Below are 17286 nucleotides of genomic sequence, written 5' to 3'. Positions count from 1 at the left end.
CATCTCTCCCCATAGAGAGAAGAGAGAGCAGAAACGCCGATTTGACATGCCGCAGCTTTGAATTCAGCTTCAGTGGACTGTCCGCAGCATGTGGATGAGATTTTTGCAATTTCGCCCCGTGTGAGATAGGTAAAGGTAAAGTGACATTGTGACATTTTCTTGGTGGGGTGGTTTCCCCAGGCATCTTTTACCCCCTAACAAGCTGGGTACTCATTTTATCGACCTCGGAAAATGGAAGGCTGAGTCAACCGGCTACCTGAACGAAGCGGGGATTGAGCTCACAACCTTCAGGTCGTGAGCGAGAGCTTGGGACTGTGTTTTTAAGAATGAGAATTTGCCTTAAAAAATGGAGCACGATGAAGCGAATTTAGAACTGATATTGAACTTGCTTCTGTTTCATTAGTGGAAAAATCTGCAATATGTAAATCTGAAAGTCTAAAGAGATATTTACCTTGAATTTTTTTTTTTTTTTTTTTTTTTTTTTTTTTTTTTCTTCCAAAACATTTTATTGCTTTTTCATAAACATAACACGTAAGATTATAACACATAAAGGAAGGCTTTCTGATATTGTACACCTCAATCATATAAAAAAGCAACCTTTAACGTTTTCAGATATCTTGTACAAAATCACCAATAAACCTTCTTGAACTGAATAAACTTCCTATGTGTATTGATACTCATAATTAACGATAACAAAGGGGGGTTGGGTACACACCGACGGGTGGAAGACAACAAAGGAAAAGGGGAGAAGGGTAAGGAGGGGGGGGGGGGGGGGGGGAGGCCATCCAGGATCCATTCTTAATTGTATCAGTTGTTATATACATGTACTGTATGTATACCACACGTTCACTCACAATTGCCTGTTGCTAGCCATCTCGAAAACCTAGGTGTATTTCGTATATCTATCCAGGTTGCCCAAGTACGATAGAATTTATCATATCCTGTTGGATCTTCCGCCACTCTGAGTCTCTCCAATCTCTCAATCTCATCCATCGCTCCCACCCATGCACTTCTGGGAATCTCTACACTCTGTTTCCAAAATCTAGGAATCACCTGCCTTGTGGCTATGATAAAGAATTTTAGCAAACCTGTTTTGAACAAATGAACTTTCTCGTGAGCGATGGACAAAAGTGCCAACTCGGGTGTCAGGGAAAATGACTCTCTACACACTCTCTCGTATAGGTGTTTCACATCCTGCCATATGGGTGTGACCATGGGACAGTCCCACCAAATATGGAGCATTGAACCGGTGTCAGCTCTGCAACGCCAGCAGATGTTCGGAGTTGCGGGAAAGAAGGAGTGTAATCTCTCTGGGGTCAGGTACCATCTTGAGATGATCTTGAAATTTAGCTCCTGAAGCCTGCTGGATATTGACATTTTGTGGGTAAGCTGAAATGCCTTACCCCATGCCTCCACCGGGAAAGACCTGCCCAGTGCCTCCTCCCACGCGCCTATCCATCTGGGTTGGTGATTTCCAAGATGTTCCTCTACTAGTAGATTGTAGAGTATTGATACCGTGTGTTTAGGAGTTTCCGAGGCACAGCAAAGTTTCTCGAAGGGAGTATGCGTCATGTTCCAACCCTGGGAGGGTTTAATCCCACCCATATAACTACGTATCTGTAGGTATTGCATCCATGAGCCCGGGGCCGCCCCTCCAGGTCCCCTCAGGGACCCCAGATCCCGTGTGTCCCCTGATTCTATTATTTCCCCCACCCTAGCCTCTACTCCTGGGGGTAGGAACTCCAGGTTTCGTGTCATTAGAGTTGCCCGTAGATTTGGGTTTCCAGCCAGAGGGGTAAGGGGCCCCGGGACCGAGATCCTGCATCCCCCTTTCCAAGCCCTTATCAATGTGTTCATCATAAATGATATCTCTACCTTCTCCCAGTGTACCTTTCCCGGAATCCAGAACACCCCTCTGGTTTCAGAAATGTTGTTATTGTTTTCTATGTGCACCCAGAGTTTATCCTCCCTGTGATGGAACAGATCCAATATGAAAGTTCCAATTGTCGCTTTGTGATACCAGCGAAAATCGGGAAACCCCAGTCCGCCCTTATCTTTTGGTTTGGTTAGACTTTTATGACTAAGTCTTTTAGAACCACTTTTCCAGATGAACTTAAGCAATTGGCCTCGCAGTTTATCGAAGAAGGTGCTCGGGGGGTTACACGGAGCGGTCTGGAAAATATATAACAGTCTCGGGAGTATGTCCATCTTAATTGCGCTCAATCTCCCAAACCACGTCATAGGCGTCCCCGACCATCTCTCTAAATCTCTTGCTAATGTCCGTAGGATTGGCTTATAATTTAGCTCGTATATCCTAGTCAAATCCGTCGGAATTTGTATCCCTAGGTATTTAAATGAATCATCTTTCCATAGAAACGGGAAGGCTGAGGCCAGTTCATCCGCTTCCCTTTTAGGAATCGACACATTGAGGATCACTGACTTTTGGGCATTAATTTTGTAATTGCTCAATTTGCCAAAGGCTATAAATTCTTGCATGATATTAGGGAGGCCTATTCGTGGTTCTGTGATGTAAACTAGTAGGTCATCCGCGTAGAGTGAGACCTTATGTTCTCCCCTTCCCACCCGCATCCCTTTTATTGAGGGATTATTCCTAATGGCGTTGGCCAAAGACTCCATCACCATTATATATAACGTGGGGGAAAGGGGACACCCTTGCCGTGTACCATTCCTAATCCTGAAATAAGTAGACAGCTTGCCGTTGACCCTGACCTGGGCCGAGGGGTTCCTATAAAGCGCCATGATCCAAGCCAGGGCTCTAGGCCCCAGACCTATCCTCTCCAGCGTTGTTTCTAGAAATCTCCAACTGATCCTGTCGAATGCTTTCTCTGCATCGACAGAAAGCAGGCAGAGTGAAGATCTTTTCTTTTTTGCCCAATCGATCAAGGACAGGGTCTTGGCCGCATTATCTCTAGCCTCCCTTCCTGGGACAAAACCCACCTGGTCCCCATGTATGAGTCGTGGTATCAAGGTATTTATTCTGTTGGCTATGATCTTTGAGAAGATTTTGAGGTCGCAGTTAATGAGCGAGATCGGTCGGTAATTGCCACACGCCAAGGGATCCTTCCCGGGTTTAGGGATTAGTACAATGTGGGCCTGAAGAGCCTGGGGTGGTAAGGGATGGTCCCGGGAAATAGTGTTGAAGGCCCTCAAGAGTAAGTCTGAAAGTAAGTCTCCGCAAACCTTGTAAAATCCCGGTGAGAACCCATCAGGTCCCGGGCTTTTCCCAGTTTTAATTCCTTGAATCACCTGTTTGAGCTCCTCTGCCTCCATATCCCCTTCCAGCGCCAAAGTTTCCTCCGAGGAGAGATGCCTCGATAGATGGAGATCAAGATATCCCTCTATCCTCTGTCTCTGTTGAGCATCTGATGTGGCCTGTGTCTCGGGAATGTTATATAATTTTGAGTAATAAAGGCGGAACTCTTCTAGTATATCTTTCGGAGAATGCAACCGTCTGCCCTCCGCTGAGTTGATATGGTGAATATGTGGGTGTGCCGTCCTAGGATGTAACGCTCTAGCTAACCATCTACCGCTCTTATCCCCATATTCATAATAACCCGCTTTAAGTTTATCCTTCCTCCCCAAGGCTTTTTGATCTAGAACGTCTAATATTTTATGTCGCAATTCCGAAATTTCGACTTGTAGGGCAGCAGTAGCCCGTGATTTATTTGATGTTTCTTTGGCGTTTAGGTCCCTTATTAATTCGGTGAGTCTAGCTGTTTGCTCTTTTTTGATCCTGGCTCCATGGGAGATGAACACGCCCCTTAACACACATTTAAGGGCTTCCCATTTTATTGGGGCTGGTGTGGGGTCCACTGCGTGATCAACTCTAAAATTTTCTATTGTTCTTTTTATCTCATTTAAGCATATGGTGTCCCTGAGTAAGCTGTCGTTGAGACGCCATGTAGGTATGCCCCTTTCCCCCTCTCCCGGGCCCATGGATGCAAACACTGGTGAATGATCTGACCACAAAAATACATCTAAGGAACATAGAGGGTCCCCATCGAGTAAACTATGCGATATGAAAATATAATCAATTCTACTATATGTATTGTGTGCCATGGAATGGAAACTGTAATCACGCTTACCCGGATGGAGAGTGCGCCATAAGTCGATCAGGTCCATACTCACAAGTGTTCTCTGAACTTTACGTATAGCTGCTCTTGTGAGTGCGGAGCGTCCCGTGGAGGAGTCTAGCCGGGGGTCCATACACATATTAAAATCACCTCCCAGGATGATTGGTGTACCTTCCGCGAACTCCTGTAGTCTCCGGAGAGTCTCCAAAGCAAAGCCCACTTGACCCTGGTTGGGGAAGTACATGTTAGCAATTGTGAGACTTCTATTGGCCATGGATACCTTAAGGAAAATGTATCTCCCGTCATCCCCTATCTCTTGTGACAAGATTACGGGGTTCAGGGATTTATGGAATGTTATGGAGACTCCACAGGTTTTGCTTTCTGGGTGTGTGGAATGGAACCATACCGGGTAAAATTTGTTCCTCCCACAGTCCGGGGGACCCGTACGTGGGAAGTGCGTTTCTTGGAGTAAAGCAATTGTTACCTTTTTCCTGTGGAGCCTGTACAACACCTGGTTACGCTTATTAGGGCAGTTCAGACCCTTTGTGTTGAACGAGCAGACATTTAGTCGGGCCATCTCATAGTATGAGGAGGTTGTGTTGGTGGTCTTCTAATTCTTGGAGGTAATATCTCACCTCGGAGGGTGGCCTGAAATAGGGGGGGGAAGGGATCACACACAAGGGTAAAGGGGTGAGGGGAAACATAAAAAACAAGCATCCACTTTTGAAGATACATTAACATTGCCGGCTTTGGTCTCATGGGTGGACAAGATTTGGTTACTAACAAACGACTATCGTCTGTACAGCCGTGTGCGGCTGTAGTCCCTAGTGGGGGGGGTGACTGGGTCCGGTCGAATCTGAGTCCCGCTCCCCTCCCCCACGGCGGCTGAAAACAACATGTTGGGCATCCATCCCTTTGTAGAAAAGAAAAAGGAGAGAAAAAAAAGGAAAGAAAAAACTCAAGCGATGGGAGAGAGAAGACAAAGTAACGAAATATAGGGGAGGACCCCCCCCGAGGAGGGAAGCCAAACCAGACTAAACATTCGAGAGGTGAAAGGGATTTAAGTATCTCAGGATATGAGGGTATGCTGTCACTGCTAGTCTGACTGTCCCTGGTGAGAGAGTCCGTCTGCTCCGATGCCAAATTCGTAGTGTGTCCCGAACTCTGAAGCGGGATATAAGTCCCATTCACCCAGAGTCAGTAGCTTCTTGTGGAGTGGTTGTTGAGATATATGTCCCTTTGTTTATGTCTCTTCAGGGCTGCCTTGTGCTCCTCGGGGGGGACCCGTATTGGGTACGTACTGTTTCTGTTTCATTAAGTGCGGGTCTTTAGGGGGTGTTCCTGGTTGTTCGCATTTGACCTTTTGCGGTTGTTGTTCACTGGTTGCCATTGCCCCCTAGGGGGGGTGAGTGAAGGGGCCCCCATTTTTGGCCATTCTGGTAGTGAGACCGTCGGTAGCTTGAGTGCCGTGAGAAATTTGGGAAGGTCTCCCAGAGATCTAAAGACTGCCCCCTCTCTCCCCGAGCCCGCCATCAGTTGGAAAGGGTATCCCCAACGGTATGGGATCTCCCTTTCCTTTAGCAGTAGTAGCAATGGTCTGAGCGCTCGGCGCTGTTGAAGAGTCTTTCTGGAGAGGTCCGGTAAGAACTGCAGGTTTCTGTCTCGGAATTTGATCGGTCCTTTATTCCTGATCTGGCGTAGAATTTCTTCTTTCTCCTTGAAAAAGTGTATTCTACAGATTACATCTCTAGGTCTATCTGGGTCTGTAGGCCTGGGGCCCAGGGCCCTATGTATCCTATCTATTTCTATTGGGTCATTCGGGGGTCTTTCCAGGAGTTCCCCAAAACACTTGATGGCCCAGGCCTCTAGGTGTTTGTTTTCTATTTCTTCATTCAGTCCTCGGATTCTTAAATTGTTCCGTCTGTGACGGTTCTCTATATCATCTAAATGATTGGCAAGTTCAGCTATTTGAAAAGCGTGCTCGCTTAAGATGTCGTGATGTTCGTTTAGGTGCTGGAGCATTAGGTCTTGGGTCTCCTCAGTTTCTCTGATGCGGTGCCCCATTTGTTGAATTTCCCTTTGTAGGGACTCCAAAGCTGATTTTTGTGATGAGGCAAACTGGGCAAAGTGTTTGTCCAGGTCCTCTCTGGTGGGGATCGACCTAAGGTGTTCCTTCCAATCCCAACTATCTGTGGTGTCTGTGCTTGGGCGTTTTGGGTTTTCCCCTTCTCTCTGCGCATGAAAATCGTGATGGGCCCTTGTGCCTGATGTTTGTCCCCCTCGTTGTTGTTTGGGGGACAAGGGATTTGTGGGGGTGATTTCGGTGGCTTCCCCGCCGGATATCAGTGGCTGCGGCATTCTCCCCTTAGCCTTGCCTTCTCTTATGGTCTCATAAGCGGGGGATTCTGGGGCTTGCCCTGTACTGGGCCTTTTGTTTATGTGGCTTGAGGGCCTCTCTCCTCCTCCTCCCTTCAGGGGTCCAGAAGAAGGTCCCGGTGAGGCAGCCCACTCTTCTTCCCCATCTGATATGGTGTCCCTGGGATGTGGGGGCGGTGGTCTGCGTATTGCCCCCTCTCTGTATATCGCCTCCTTTCCGGGTTCATATTGCCCCGGCCCGGCTTCCCGCATGGTGGTGGGGTTGGCCCTGACCCCCTCCCCTGTACCTACATTTGGGGGAATGTTCTGCTGTGCTGTGGGATCTCCCGCCGCTTCCCTCCGCGGCCGTGAGCTCGCTGGATCCCTCACTTCCGGTGGAGGGCTACAAGAAAATGGCCGCCGGGCCTGTACTTCCGGCTCGGCCTGCGGATCCTCCGGGCTCGGCGCCTGTGTCTGGAGTGCCTTGTGCGGTGAGTGGGGTTTCGGGTGTGGGAGGGGAGCCGGATTGTTCTCACCCAGGTCCGACCCCGCGTTCTCCGGTGTTCGCGGGCGCTCGCGGTCCGCCGTGCTGCGACCGCCGCCATCTTGGGTGTCGTCCGGGTGCCGCGCTGTCGCTGTCGAGCGCACCGGTCTGGTGAGGCTGTCGGTTCTCTGTGGGGGCCTGCCCCCCGCGGTAGTTGCTGCTGTGGTCGCCGCTTGAGGTCTTCTCTCCTTGGCCTCCGTGGTCGGCTCCGCGGTTGATGGCTTCCCGCCTTCCCCCTCCTGCTTGCGGCGGTCCCCGCCGGCGGTCATATAGCGGTCCAGCGGACCGGGGTCCTCATCTCTGGGCTTGCAAAGGCTGGTGCCCCCCTTCTTCTTTCCCATCCTTGTCTCCTGCAGTAATTTGGTAGGTGGATGCCTATTTAAGAGCGTTTAATGCCGTGAGGCAGACGGAGCGCAAGTACTGCACGTCCTAGCTCTCCATTAGCCAGGCCACGCCCCCCTTACCTTGAATTTTTGAAATATGTCACAGACCTACAGTACATCAGATTAATACCAGTCCTTACTTAGCACCAGCCGGTGTGACAGTGCAGATTAATATTCCTGTCTGCGTAAATTGGGCATTAACAGGAAACTCTGACATTGAACATTCTATTCGCTCTGCATGCATTGCGTCACAGAGCAGAAAGGATTGAGCTTAGGGCCAGTTCTAGGCAAAGTGTGACCCTGGGTAAAGTTTAAAAGTGGGACTCCAAATTCAAGCATTGTACCAACAATTCAGTCTGTTCAAAAGCTGGTGAGCAGAGAGCTATGTCTGGGTCATACAGGTTTTTAAAAAAAATTTCCATGACAAAATCTTGATTTTCAATGACACTCGCGGAACTCAAAATACATGCAAGCAAAGGTTTTTTGTTGTTGTTGTTTTTTTTTATATATATATATACAGAAATAATAAGAGACACACCCTGTTAAGTCAAGCTTATTTCCAGTTAAATATTTTTTTATAAAAAATCCCAAACCATGAGAGGCCGGTTGAGAACAAAACTTCAATCCACTTTAATATCTGAAATAGTTTTTGTATTTTTAAGAGCTCCTTCCCATGGACGGATTTCCGCCCCGTAATACGCGGCGGAAATCCGCTGCTATTAGGTTCTATTGAACCTAATAGCTAAATGCTCACGATGCGGAATTCCACCGCGGAATTCCGCACCGTGAAATCACCCGTCCTCACCCGCGGCATGCTCTATTTGCCATGGGTGTACGCGCTGACGGCTTCCATTGCAGTCAATGGAAGCTGTGCGTCACGCTATCTTCCGCTGTAGCACAGCGGAAGATAGCGTGAAACCGCTTCCCCGCCTACTGCCGCCGCGTCATGTGACGCTGTGGGCGTGTCATGTGACGTGGCCGGCGTGTGGGACGTCATGTGGGACGTAGGACGCCGGATCCGCAGGTAAGTATTGGGGTCTCTGGGGGGCGCTGTGATGGGCGGCGGAGCCCGTCACGGCCGTGTGCAGCCGGCCTAAGACTGTCAGTATTGAGGTTCTTGTTTGTTTTTAGTTATGTTTATCCAAAACAATTGCTTAATTTGGCCTGTAGTGTTAAACACAATACTGGATTCTAATGGAATAAAAAAAATAGTTTTGGACAAAAATAACTAAAACACATGAAAATCTCAGAAATTATTATTAGTATATAAATATATATTTCATTTAGCAAAATGAACTTTCAAAAACATCAACTAAGAGCTTTAGAAAGATATAAAATTAAGACCTCAGTCACACAGGCGATTAGCGCGGCGTTCTGAGCCGGTATGATGCTCCTATTGTTTTCAATTGAGTCTAGCTGACTTCTGTTTGATTGCAGTGCCTCTCAGCGCCACGATTTTCGAGTGAAGTCTGTTCTATCTTTTGCGTTTCTCGCACCTCATTGCCGCTCTGTGAGGGAGGCCTAAGTGTATTAGTTCCACGGTATAAACACTTTAAAACAGAGCTTTACAAGGAACACTGAGAAACATCTGGAATGTCTAAGTGAACTATTGTTCTGGCAGTAGTTAACCTAATCATTACAGAATCTAGACCACCGCTACAACAGAATTAAATTAAGCGAGTTTGCCAAAAAATTGTATTTTTAAGAGACTTTACTCTCAGATAAAAAACAACTTGGAATATTTTGACAAACCAGCGTCTTTGATTCTGTTGATCTCCCAACCATCCTCCCATCTTTAGCGTATGAACTGCAGTCAATTAACTTAAATACAAGAAAAAGTAATCTCTCAGCGATACAGGTAAAAAAAAGCACCGATTCGGCTCTTTGCAAGATTCAGAAAGAATTCCATGACAAAAAACAAAAATCCATAACAAATCATAAAATTCCATGACATTTCCAGGTATTCCATGACTTTCATCCATTCCAGGTTTTCCATGATGCGTATGGACCCTGTGCACCATCTTCTTCTGTTTCCATTGGTCATATTCTGCTCTGGGAACTTGTTTCTGCAAAAAAAAACTTAGAGCCGACACATCCACACCTTCTCTTACTACCCATGTTACCGACAGAGGCAAAAAACGGGAAGAGTGGAAAAAAACATTCTGTGGCAGTCTCATCCGCAAATCTATTGCTTCTGGGGTTATTTCCTTGTGTGGGTCTGAAATTCTACAATGGCCACCTTCCTTTGTAGCTCTGGGAATTGTAGACTTTCATCTTTAATTCGAGGGGTTTAACAAAAATATTAAAAATATTCTATTTTTCTAAGAACCCTAAACATTGGTGGCAGTGGCGGGACACATAATGTATATTTAATAAAAACCCAATACTCATCTCCCGCTGCCAATCACCGCTGCTCTGGTCTTCTATTTACATCGGCAGCAGATGGGTTGTTTCCGCACATGACCGATGCAGTGATTAGGAGACCAGTAGGGGACGTCATCAGTAACATCCTATAAACCTGCTGTGGGGCTTCTACATTAGAAACCACATGACAGGTTTAGGTGAGGTCACCTGTCAGATGCCGTGGCAATAGAGTGCCGAAATGGTAGTCCAGCGCCACAGGGAGAATATTACTTTTATACAGTTTTGGCAGAGGGGGCCCAAAAATGTATAGAAGAAATAACTTGAAAAACCCCTTTGATCATCAATTACTGACACTTTTTGACCTATAGTCTCTCCTCTTTCATACTCTTAAAAGTAATCATACAATTGACTGACAAGCAGTTTCATGGTGCAATATGGCCCGTTACCTCATTATTTCATGACCAATTAAAGGGGTTGTCCCGCGCCGAAACGGGTTGTTTTTTTTTCAATAGCCCCCCCGTTCGGCGCGAGACAAACCCGATGCAGGGATTAAAAAAAAAAAAACGGGTAGTACTTACCCGAATCCCCGCGCTCCGGTGACTTCTTACTTACCTTGTGAAGATGGCCGCCGGGATCTTCACCCTCAGTGGACCGCAGGTCTTCTGTGCGGTCCATTGCCGATTCCAGCCTCCTGATTGGCTGGAATCGGCACACATGACGGGGCGGAGCTACGAGGAGCCGCTCTCTGGCACGAGCAGCCCCATTCAGAAGGGAGAAGACCGGACTGCGCAAGCGCGTCTAATCGGGCGATTAGACGCTGAAGATTAGACGGCACCATGGAGACGGGGACGCTAGCAACGGAGCAGGTAAGTGAATAACTTCTGTATGGCTCATAATTAATGCACGATGTACATTACAAAGTGCATTAATATGGCCATACAGAAGTACAGAAGTGTATAACCCCACTTTGTTTCGCGGAACAACCCCTTTAACCCCTTAATGACTAGCCATTTTTTGTTTTTACGCTATAATTATTTTCATTCAAAAGCTGTAACTTCTTGTCGACGGAGCTGTAAGAGGACTTGTTTTTTTAATGATAATATTTACTGTACAATATACTGTAATGTACTGCAAAACGTTTACAAATTTCTGAATGGGGTGAAATAGTAAAAAACACAATTGTGTCATTTTTGGGGAGTCTTGTCTTTTCTATTCTCACAATGCAGGAAAAATGACTTGTTAAATCTTATTCTGTAAATCAGTACTGGCATATCACAGCACAGGTTTCATTTTCCAAGGTCACTATTAGAAATTAAAGTTGTGTTGTAATTGGTTGCTATGGGCAACATAGAAAGTTTTTCTTTAAGACAGTTTCATAATTCAAGTCAAAAGGGTTTACACTAAATATTGTGCATAGATTGGATTATTTACTGTAAGAGCAGTGAGATTATGGAACTCAACGCCTCCAGATGGCATATATCTATATTACACTCAAGTTTGGCACTATGGAGCAATTCCATCAACCTCATTGGTTCTGATTCACAATTCCAGCTATTTCATTGGTTGTTTGGATTGTCTAATTCAACCTCATTGATTGTTTGGGTTCCTTGATGCAACCTGATTGGTTGTTAGTGCCGAACGTGAGTGTAATATAGATATATGCCTCCAGATGTCATGTTAGTAAAAGGGTTAAAACCCACTACAGAAATAACCAGAAGATAAAAATGACTCTTGTAATTAAGATTATATATCATACATATCGACATATATCACATATTACATCAACGCATAGCATTATGCAGAGCATCTCAGTGCATAAATGCTGGGTGCAGTGGCATACATGAAAGTAATAGCCCCCCATAGCAAAAATCAAACTACCACTGCCCCATAGAAATCATAACATTACTAGAACAGGATACTAGGGGCAAAACCATAAGAGTCATATCATGGGATCATATTTCTAATAGGTTTTATCCTTTTAACAGTCAAGGGCTCAACAGAATCAGGGGCTCACAATCTAAAAAAATGAAGGGCTCTCTGTTATATAGCATTTAGCGAAATATAGCTATCAGTTATTTATGATATTAAGTTGTAGATTTAAGACTGACAGTGGATTTTGTTTTGCTTCCTATGTTTTAGTGGGTGGTCCCAAACTCCGAAAGTGCGAACTTACCTTTTTCAAGACTGGTGAGAAAATTGAACTCTAAATATAACTACCCTATGGTAAGTATGTGAGTGTAAGACGCTGACCTGTTACAAAACTTCAAGTAGATATTTAAAGAGTCACTTCACTTTTTACAAACTTTTGACATGTCAGAGCAACATGTCAAAACTTTCGATTGTCATTGGTCCTGCTATTAAGACCACTACTGACCACTGAAACAAGGAAGCTGCAGCGTTCACCCAAGCACAGCGTCCATCAGCCGTCTTCGCTGCCTGTCAGGTCCTCTTGGCAGCTGAAGACTAATGCATAGAGGTCTATGGAAGATGTCTATCTACCTCTATGCATCCATCTTGAGCTGCTTCTGTGGCTGTGTTCGTTGCTTGTTGGCTACTCCCTGCAGCTGAAGGCGGATGCATAGAGATGTATAGACAACTTCTATAGGCCTCTATGTATCCATCTTCACCTGCCTAGAGGAGTCAAATAGTGCAACATTTCCCTCCAAATCCATTTTAATAATAGGTTGCAATGAGACAAAACAGGTTAGACACCAAGCGGGGAATACTTTTGCAAGACATTGTATAACTTTTTGATCACTTTTTATTCAATTCTTTTTAGGAGATGAGATGAGCAAAAAATAAAAAATTACCTATTTGGACATTGTGTATTTTTTACGTGTTCCCTGTACAGGATAAATAATGTGTGGACCTTTATAGATGTGGCGATACCAATTACCAAATACCAAGTTAATATTTTTTAACACTTACATTTTTTAAGTCAAAATTGGAAAGGGTTTATTTTCAATGTCTTCTACTGCTTATGTTGTTAAAGATTTTATTAAACTTAAAGGAAACCTGTCATCATCTAGGAGTACCATAAACTATATTATGGTGCTCATAAGGCAGTTTCTGAGAAGTCCAGGGATTTATTTCTTATACTGACCCAGGATCCCATTCCCCTGCTGTCATCTGTGAAAGTTGGCACCCAGACAGGGTACCAGACTCATCTCTGAAGGCTGTAAACATCCCTCCCATAGAAAACAGTGGGAGTGCACATGCACATGCACTGTCCACACACTTAGGAGCCAGGTGAGTATAAAAAGTGCATCCCCAGACTCTTCGGGACCTGTCTTGTGAGCACCATAGCTTAGTTTATTGTGCTCATTGGTGGTTTTTGAAGTTCCCTTTAATTTAATATTTTTTTTAAATCCCACCAGGGTACTTGGGTATGTTATTCCTGATACAACATAATGCATTACTTCTGTATTGCAGTATATTGTGCTTTACAATTATAGTCTATTATGGCCACAGGCTGGGCTTAAAGGTGTCCATGATCATCCCTGGTGGCTCAGTGTGTTCTATTCATAAAATCTTTATACTGAGCAAAAACATTTTTTGGGGGGGGAGTTTTTCCATTGTCCCCATTAGGGCTCACAATCTAAATTCACCTATTAGTATGTTTTATCATATACTACACGTGTCTGTGACATGGATACAAATGCCAGGGATTGATCTACTTTTACTCCCTCAATCTTTTGCATTTGTTGTAAGATGGAGTATAAACCCAATACAGCCCTACATGCCCCAGAATATACGCCATCATAAGGGGCTAATTATATTAGGTAGACTTGATGCCTTGGTTCTGGTAGTGTACTGATGCACACAGGCACTCACTGCACTCTAGTAATCAAAGGATTACATACTCTTTCAGAAGCTATAGGTTCTATAGAACATACAAGGACCCAATTTATTAAAATTTTAAGCTTTAATACAAAATGTGCAGTGTTTCAAAGAAGTTACAAAAAGATTAAATAAAAATGATACACAAAATAAAGAAACAAGTTACAAAATATAAAGGAATGAAAGAAAGAATTCCAGACCTTCACTAATTAGGTTAGCTGATTTCTCCGTCTGTGACACAGACTACTTGCCATGCCTGCCTATTTACACAGATTATCCTCTATGACATCATCTCTCTCAAAGACTCCTTTTTATGCCCAATCTTTTACAAAGACCGCTTTCCCTTGCCTCCCTGTTATACAGACTGCTCTCCCATCTATACAGACTTCTCCCCCTCCACACAGACTGCTCCCCCTATGCACAGACTTCTTTTTATACTTATGTTCTTTAGATTGCTCCCTCTCTCTCACACAGTGCTCTCTGTCACAAACTAAATGCAAACTGTTCTTGATACTCCACTCTACACAGATAGCTCCCTATGCCCCCTTACAGTACCTTCCATGGTCCATATCAGGAAGCTCAACTCCAATGGCTCTGCTTTTTATTTTATCCTTGCATAGATCAAATAGATATAGAGTTCAGTACAGGAAGGGGAAAGAGGTCTGTGTAGCTACCATAAAGCTGCATAGTTCTCTCTATGATTTGGCAAAGAAATTCATGCTGGCTCTCACGGATCATTAAGGAAGAGGGGGGGGGGGTAGGTACATGGCTATGGTGCTAAGCAGCTTAACGGAAACAGAGCTGGTGAGGACCTTTTAGGAACATAAGCTCTAGGTAAGTGCCCAGTTTGCCCCCTTCCCTAATGATGACTCCTGGCTTTTGCTAATCTGCGCTCCTCGGTAGGGCCCTGAGCAGGATCGGTGTCTTTTCTCCAATGCCAGCTAACAATATAGTCCCTTTTTACTTGCCCTGCGTATAAGTATTCAGGAATCCAGAGCAGTAAAGGTATGCATTGTGTGACATCCACAGATTAGACTCCCTTAAAAACCAAACATGGAAGAAAGCTATGTCTGTTGGCTGCTCAGTGGTGAACATAGGCTCAATACCCAGAGACTTTGCTGTGGGCAGAGTGACTTAGCATATGTGTCCACCAGCACTCAGCTCATAGAGGTATACATATGGCAGTAATTTAAATGAAAATCTGCACAGTTGCCATAGATTTCTGACATGCAGATCCACAGCAGCAACAAATGAAAATGCATGTGGATAAAGTCCAATCAATGGAAAAAGCCGTATGTGGATTTTCAGATGTGGATTCTGCATCGAGAAGTAAGTAAATTTGCTGTAAGACCATAGCCTTAGGTGGACGTGCATATTGCCCTACAACTTGAATAGCACCATACTATGTAGGTAAATGTTATAACTCTTCACTGGATTGTTTTCTTTAACAGCATGTAAGTGACAAACTGTTCATTATTTATGATCTGTAATCAACCCCTTTAAGTATTGCTAATTCTGTTTTCCCATTTTTGTTTCCCTAGTGCCATGGCAACTTATTCTTCCACTTGTATCTATGCAAATCCTGCCCAGGGAAAGAACATGGCCAATAGTATTGCTAATCTGAGAATAAAGGCAAAAGGAATACAGTTTGCAAAGAAGCCAAGAACCAAAACTCAACTCATGGCAATGAATTTTAAAGTGCCTTTAACATTCCATTTCATCTAGGGATAGCCATCTTAAAACTTAAGGAGTTTTCCAGGACTAACGTTTTTCCCAGTCATATCCCAATGTAATAAACAATTCTGTAATGTCCCTTGTTTAAATGTTTCTACCAAGTAGTGGCATCAAATACATAGGCAGGCTCATGGGCATATTGTGTGTACCAGACATGCGCTTGAGCCTGCCCATATACACCATACTTACATTAAGTGATCCACATGGCAACCTGGGAAATATGGGTTCCTTGATCGATTCAGGCAATCCAACATGTCTCTAAAATGGAACTTCTAAGTGGCAGCACCTGGAGGATTGTATGGGGAATTAAGTATGTCACTTTTAACAGAGGAACTTCTCAACTCTTGGAAAATCCCTTTAACGCTTAGAGGCCTTATGATGGGAAGAAGTTGTAAAACAAAGTTTGTCTTTTTACTTCATTCTATAATTTTCTCTTGGAGAAATGTACCACTTTCTTAGTGTTATCTTGATGCTTTACTTAAAAATAGCCTTCTTGATTGATACATTGTGGCACACAGAGCAGCACTTCAAGACTGTATAAACTTGAATAGAACTTTAAAAACAAACATTTGAGGCCTTCTTGGCACAGCTTTATTGTCTTGGATGTCAGTGCCGCATTCAGGAAGCTTCATTTTAAAAGTTTGACATTTAATTACTGATTCCAGTGTAAGCGAATTTTGTAAAGCGAATAAAAATGACATTATTCTGTAAAAGGAATGATTTTTAGATCGGAATCTCTATTGCAGTTTGTCAGTGTCATTTCTAAGTGGTCTTTCACGCAGGCGGAATTTACCACATTCTGTGCCGCAAGTCCCGATAAATTCTGCTCCACAATCCGCACAGCTTCATGCAGAATGAAGATGGCTTAAATGAGCCTGCAATTCCACATTAAAATCCGCAATTAGCGTATTTTTATGCGGAATTCTGCAACAGCGCATTCTGTTGCTTCCTGATAGAAATATTCAGTCCGTGTGAAAGAGCCCTGGATGATGTACTTAAGGGCTTATTCAGACAGGCGTATGTATATTGGTCGGGTTTTCACGCCCGGCCGATATATGCTGTCCCTCTCTGCAAGGGGAGGAGGCGTCCCCTCTCCGCCCCTCACTACTGCTTGCAATGGGAGGGGTGGGAAGGGGCGGAGCTCATTTCTGCCCTGTCCCCTCCCATTGCAAACAGTGGCGAGGGCAGAGAGGCGGCGGGAGCTCAGTGCACTGCTCCCACCCAGGCCCGCCTCCTCCCCTTGCAGAGAGGGACAATGTATATTGGCTGGGTGTGAAAACCCGACTGATATATGCCTGCCTGAATAAGCCCTAAGATAAATGATCTTTTTCTAATTACTTTACAGGAATAATAATGCAATGGTTTATTCTGCAAGAAAATGAGGTGCGACTATATTTAAAGTTTTTTGTAACAATACATTTAGTAGTGTTCTACAAGACAACTGGAGGAAATCTTTCATTTTTCTCTATTTTGTAATATTACATTTTAAAGATATGCTAACCTGGATTTTCAATTAAATAAAACTACCAAAGCTTGCTCACCCACATTATACTATGCAGGCTCAGATGGTCCATGAGTTGTTATTCGTTAGTAGACAGTGTAAAGTCTCCTTAACAGAATTATTAATAGTGATGTAACTAGAGCTGTTTTACTATGGTAACAAAACCCACAAAACCAGCATTATTGAATATGTAGATTTCCTGTGATTGCAGGAACTATTTTTTTAAATCTGCAGTTGTAGGTCATGTTCCTATAATGAAAAATAAGACAGAGCTTCAACAGTGCAAGTGTCTCTCTAGCACAGAACCAACTAAAACAGGTGGAAACTCACCATTTGGTGTTGCACTAGTGGCACAACACACTGAAAAGCACATAACTGCAATACTTTCCTTACTGGAGGTCAATGTGCAGTATTTATTGGTAGGTAGAACAGAGCAAGAAGATCGGTGCCGCTTTAGGGATGGCATATGGC

The 17286-nt window shown here is 44.3% G+C and overlaps 1 protein-coding gene across 1 annotated transcript in view; it reads left to right on the top strand.

Moving 5' to 3' along the window:
• The window catches only part of PRRX1 (paired related homeobox 1), a 52548-nt gene extending 36508 nt beyond the window's left edge, over positions 1-16040 (top strand). Inside the window, 2 exon segments of the mRNA XM_066597055.1 lie at positions 15122-15215; positions 15217-16040. Coding sequence (XP_066453152.1) covers positions 15122-15215; positions 15217-15270 — 148 coding nt within the window. The 3' untranslated portion in view covers positions 15271-16040.
• Positions 16041-17286: the final 1246 nt, after the last annotated feature.

This window comes from Eleutherodactylus coqui, chromosome 3 (assembly GCF_035609145.1).
Source record: "Eleutherodactylus coqui strain aEleCoq1 chromosome 3, aEleCoq1.hap1, whole genome shotgun sequence".
NCBI classification, from domain to species: domain Eukaryota; kingdom Metazoa; phylum Chordata; class Amphibia; order Anura; family Eleutherodactylidae; genus Eleutherodactylus; species Eleutherodactylus coqui.
The sequence above is the reverse complement of the archived record's forward strand: the minus strand, read 5'-3'. Positions and strand labels throughout refer to the sequence as shown.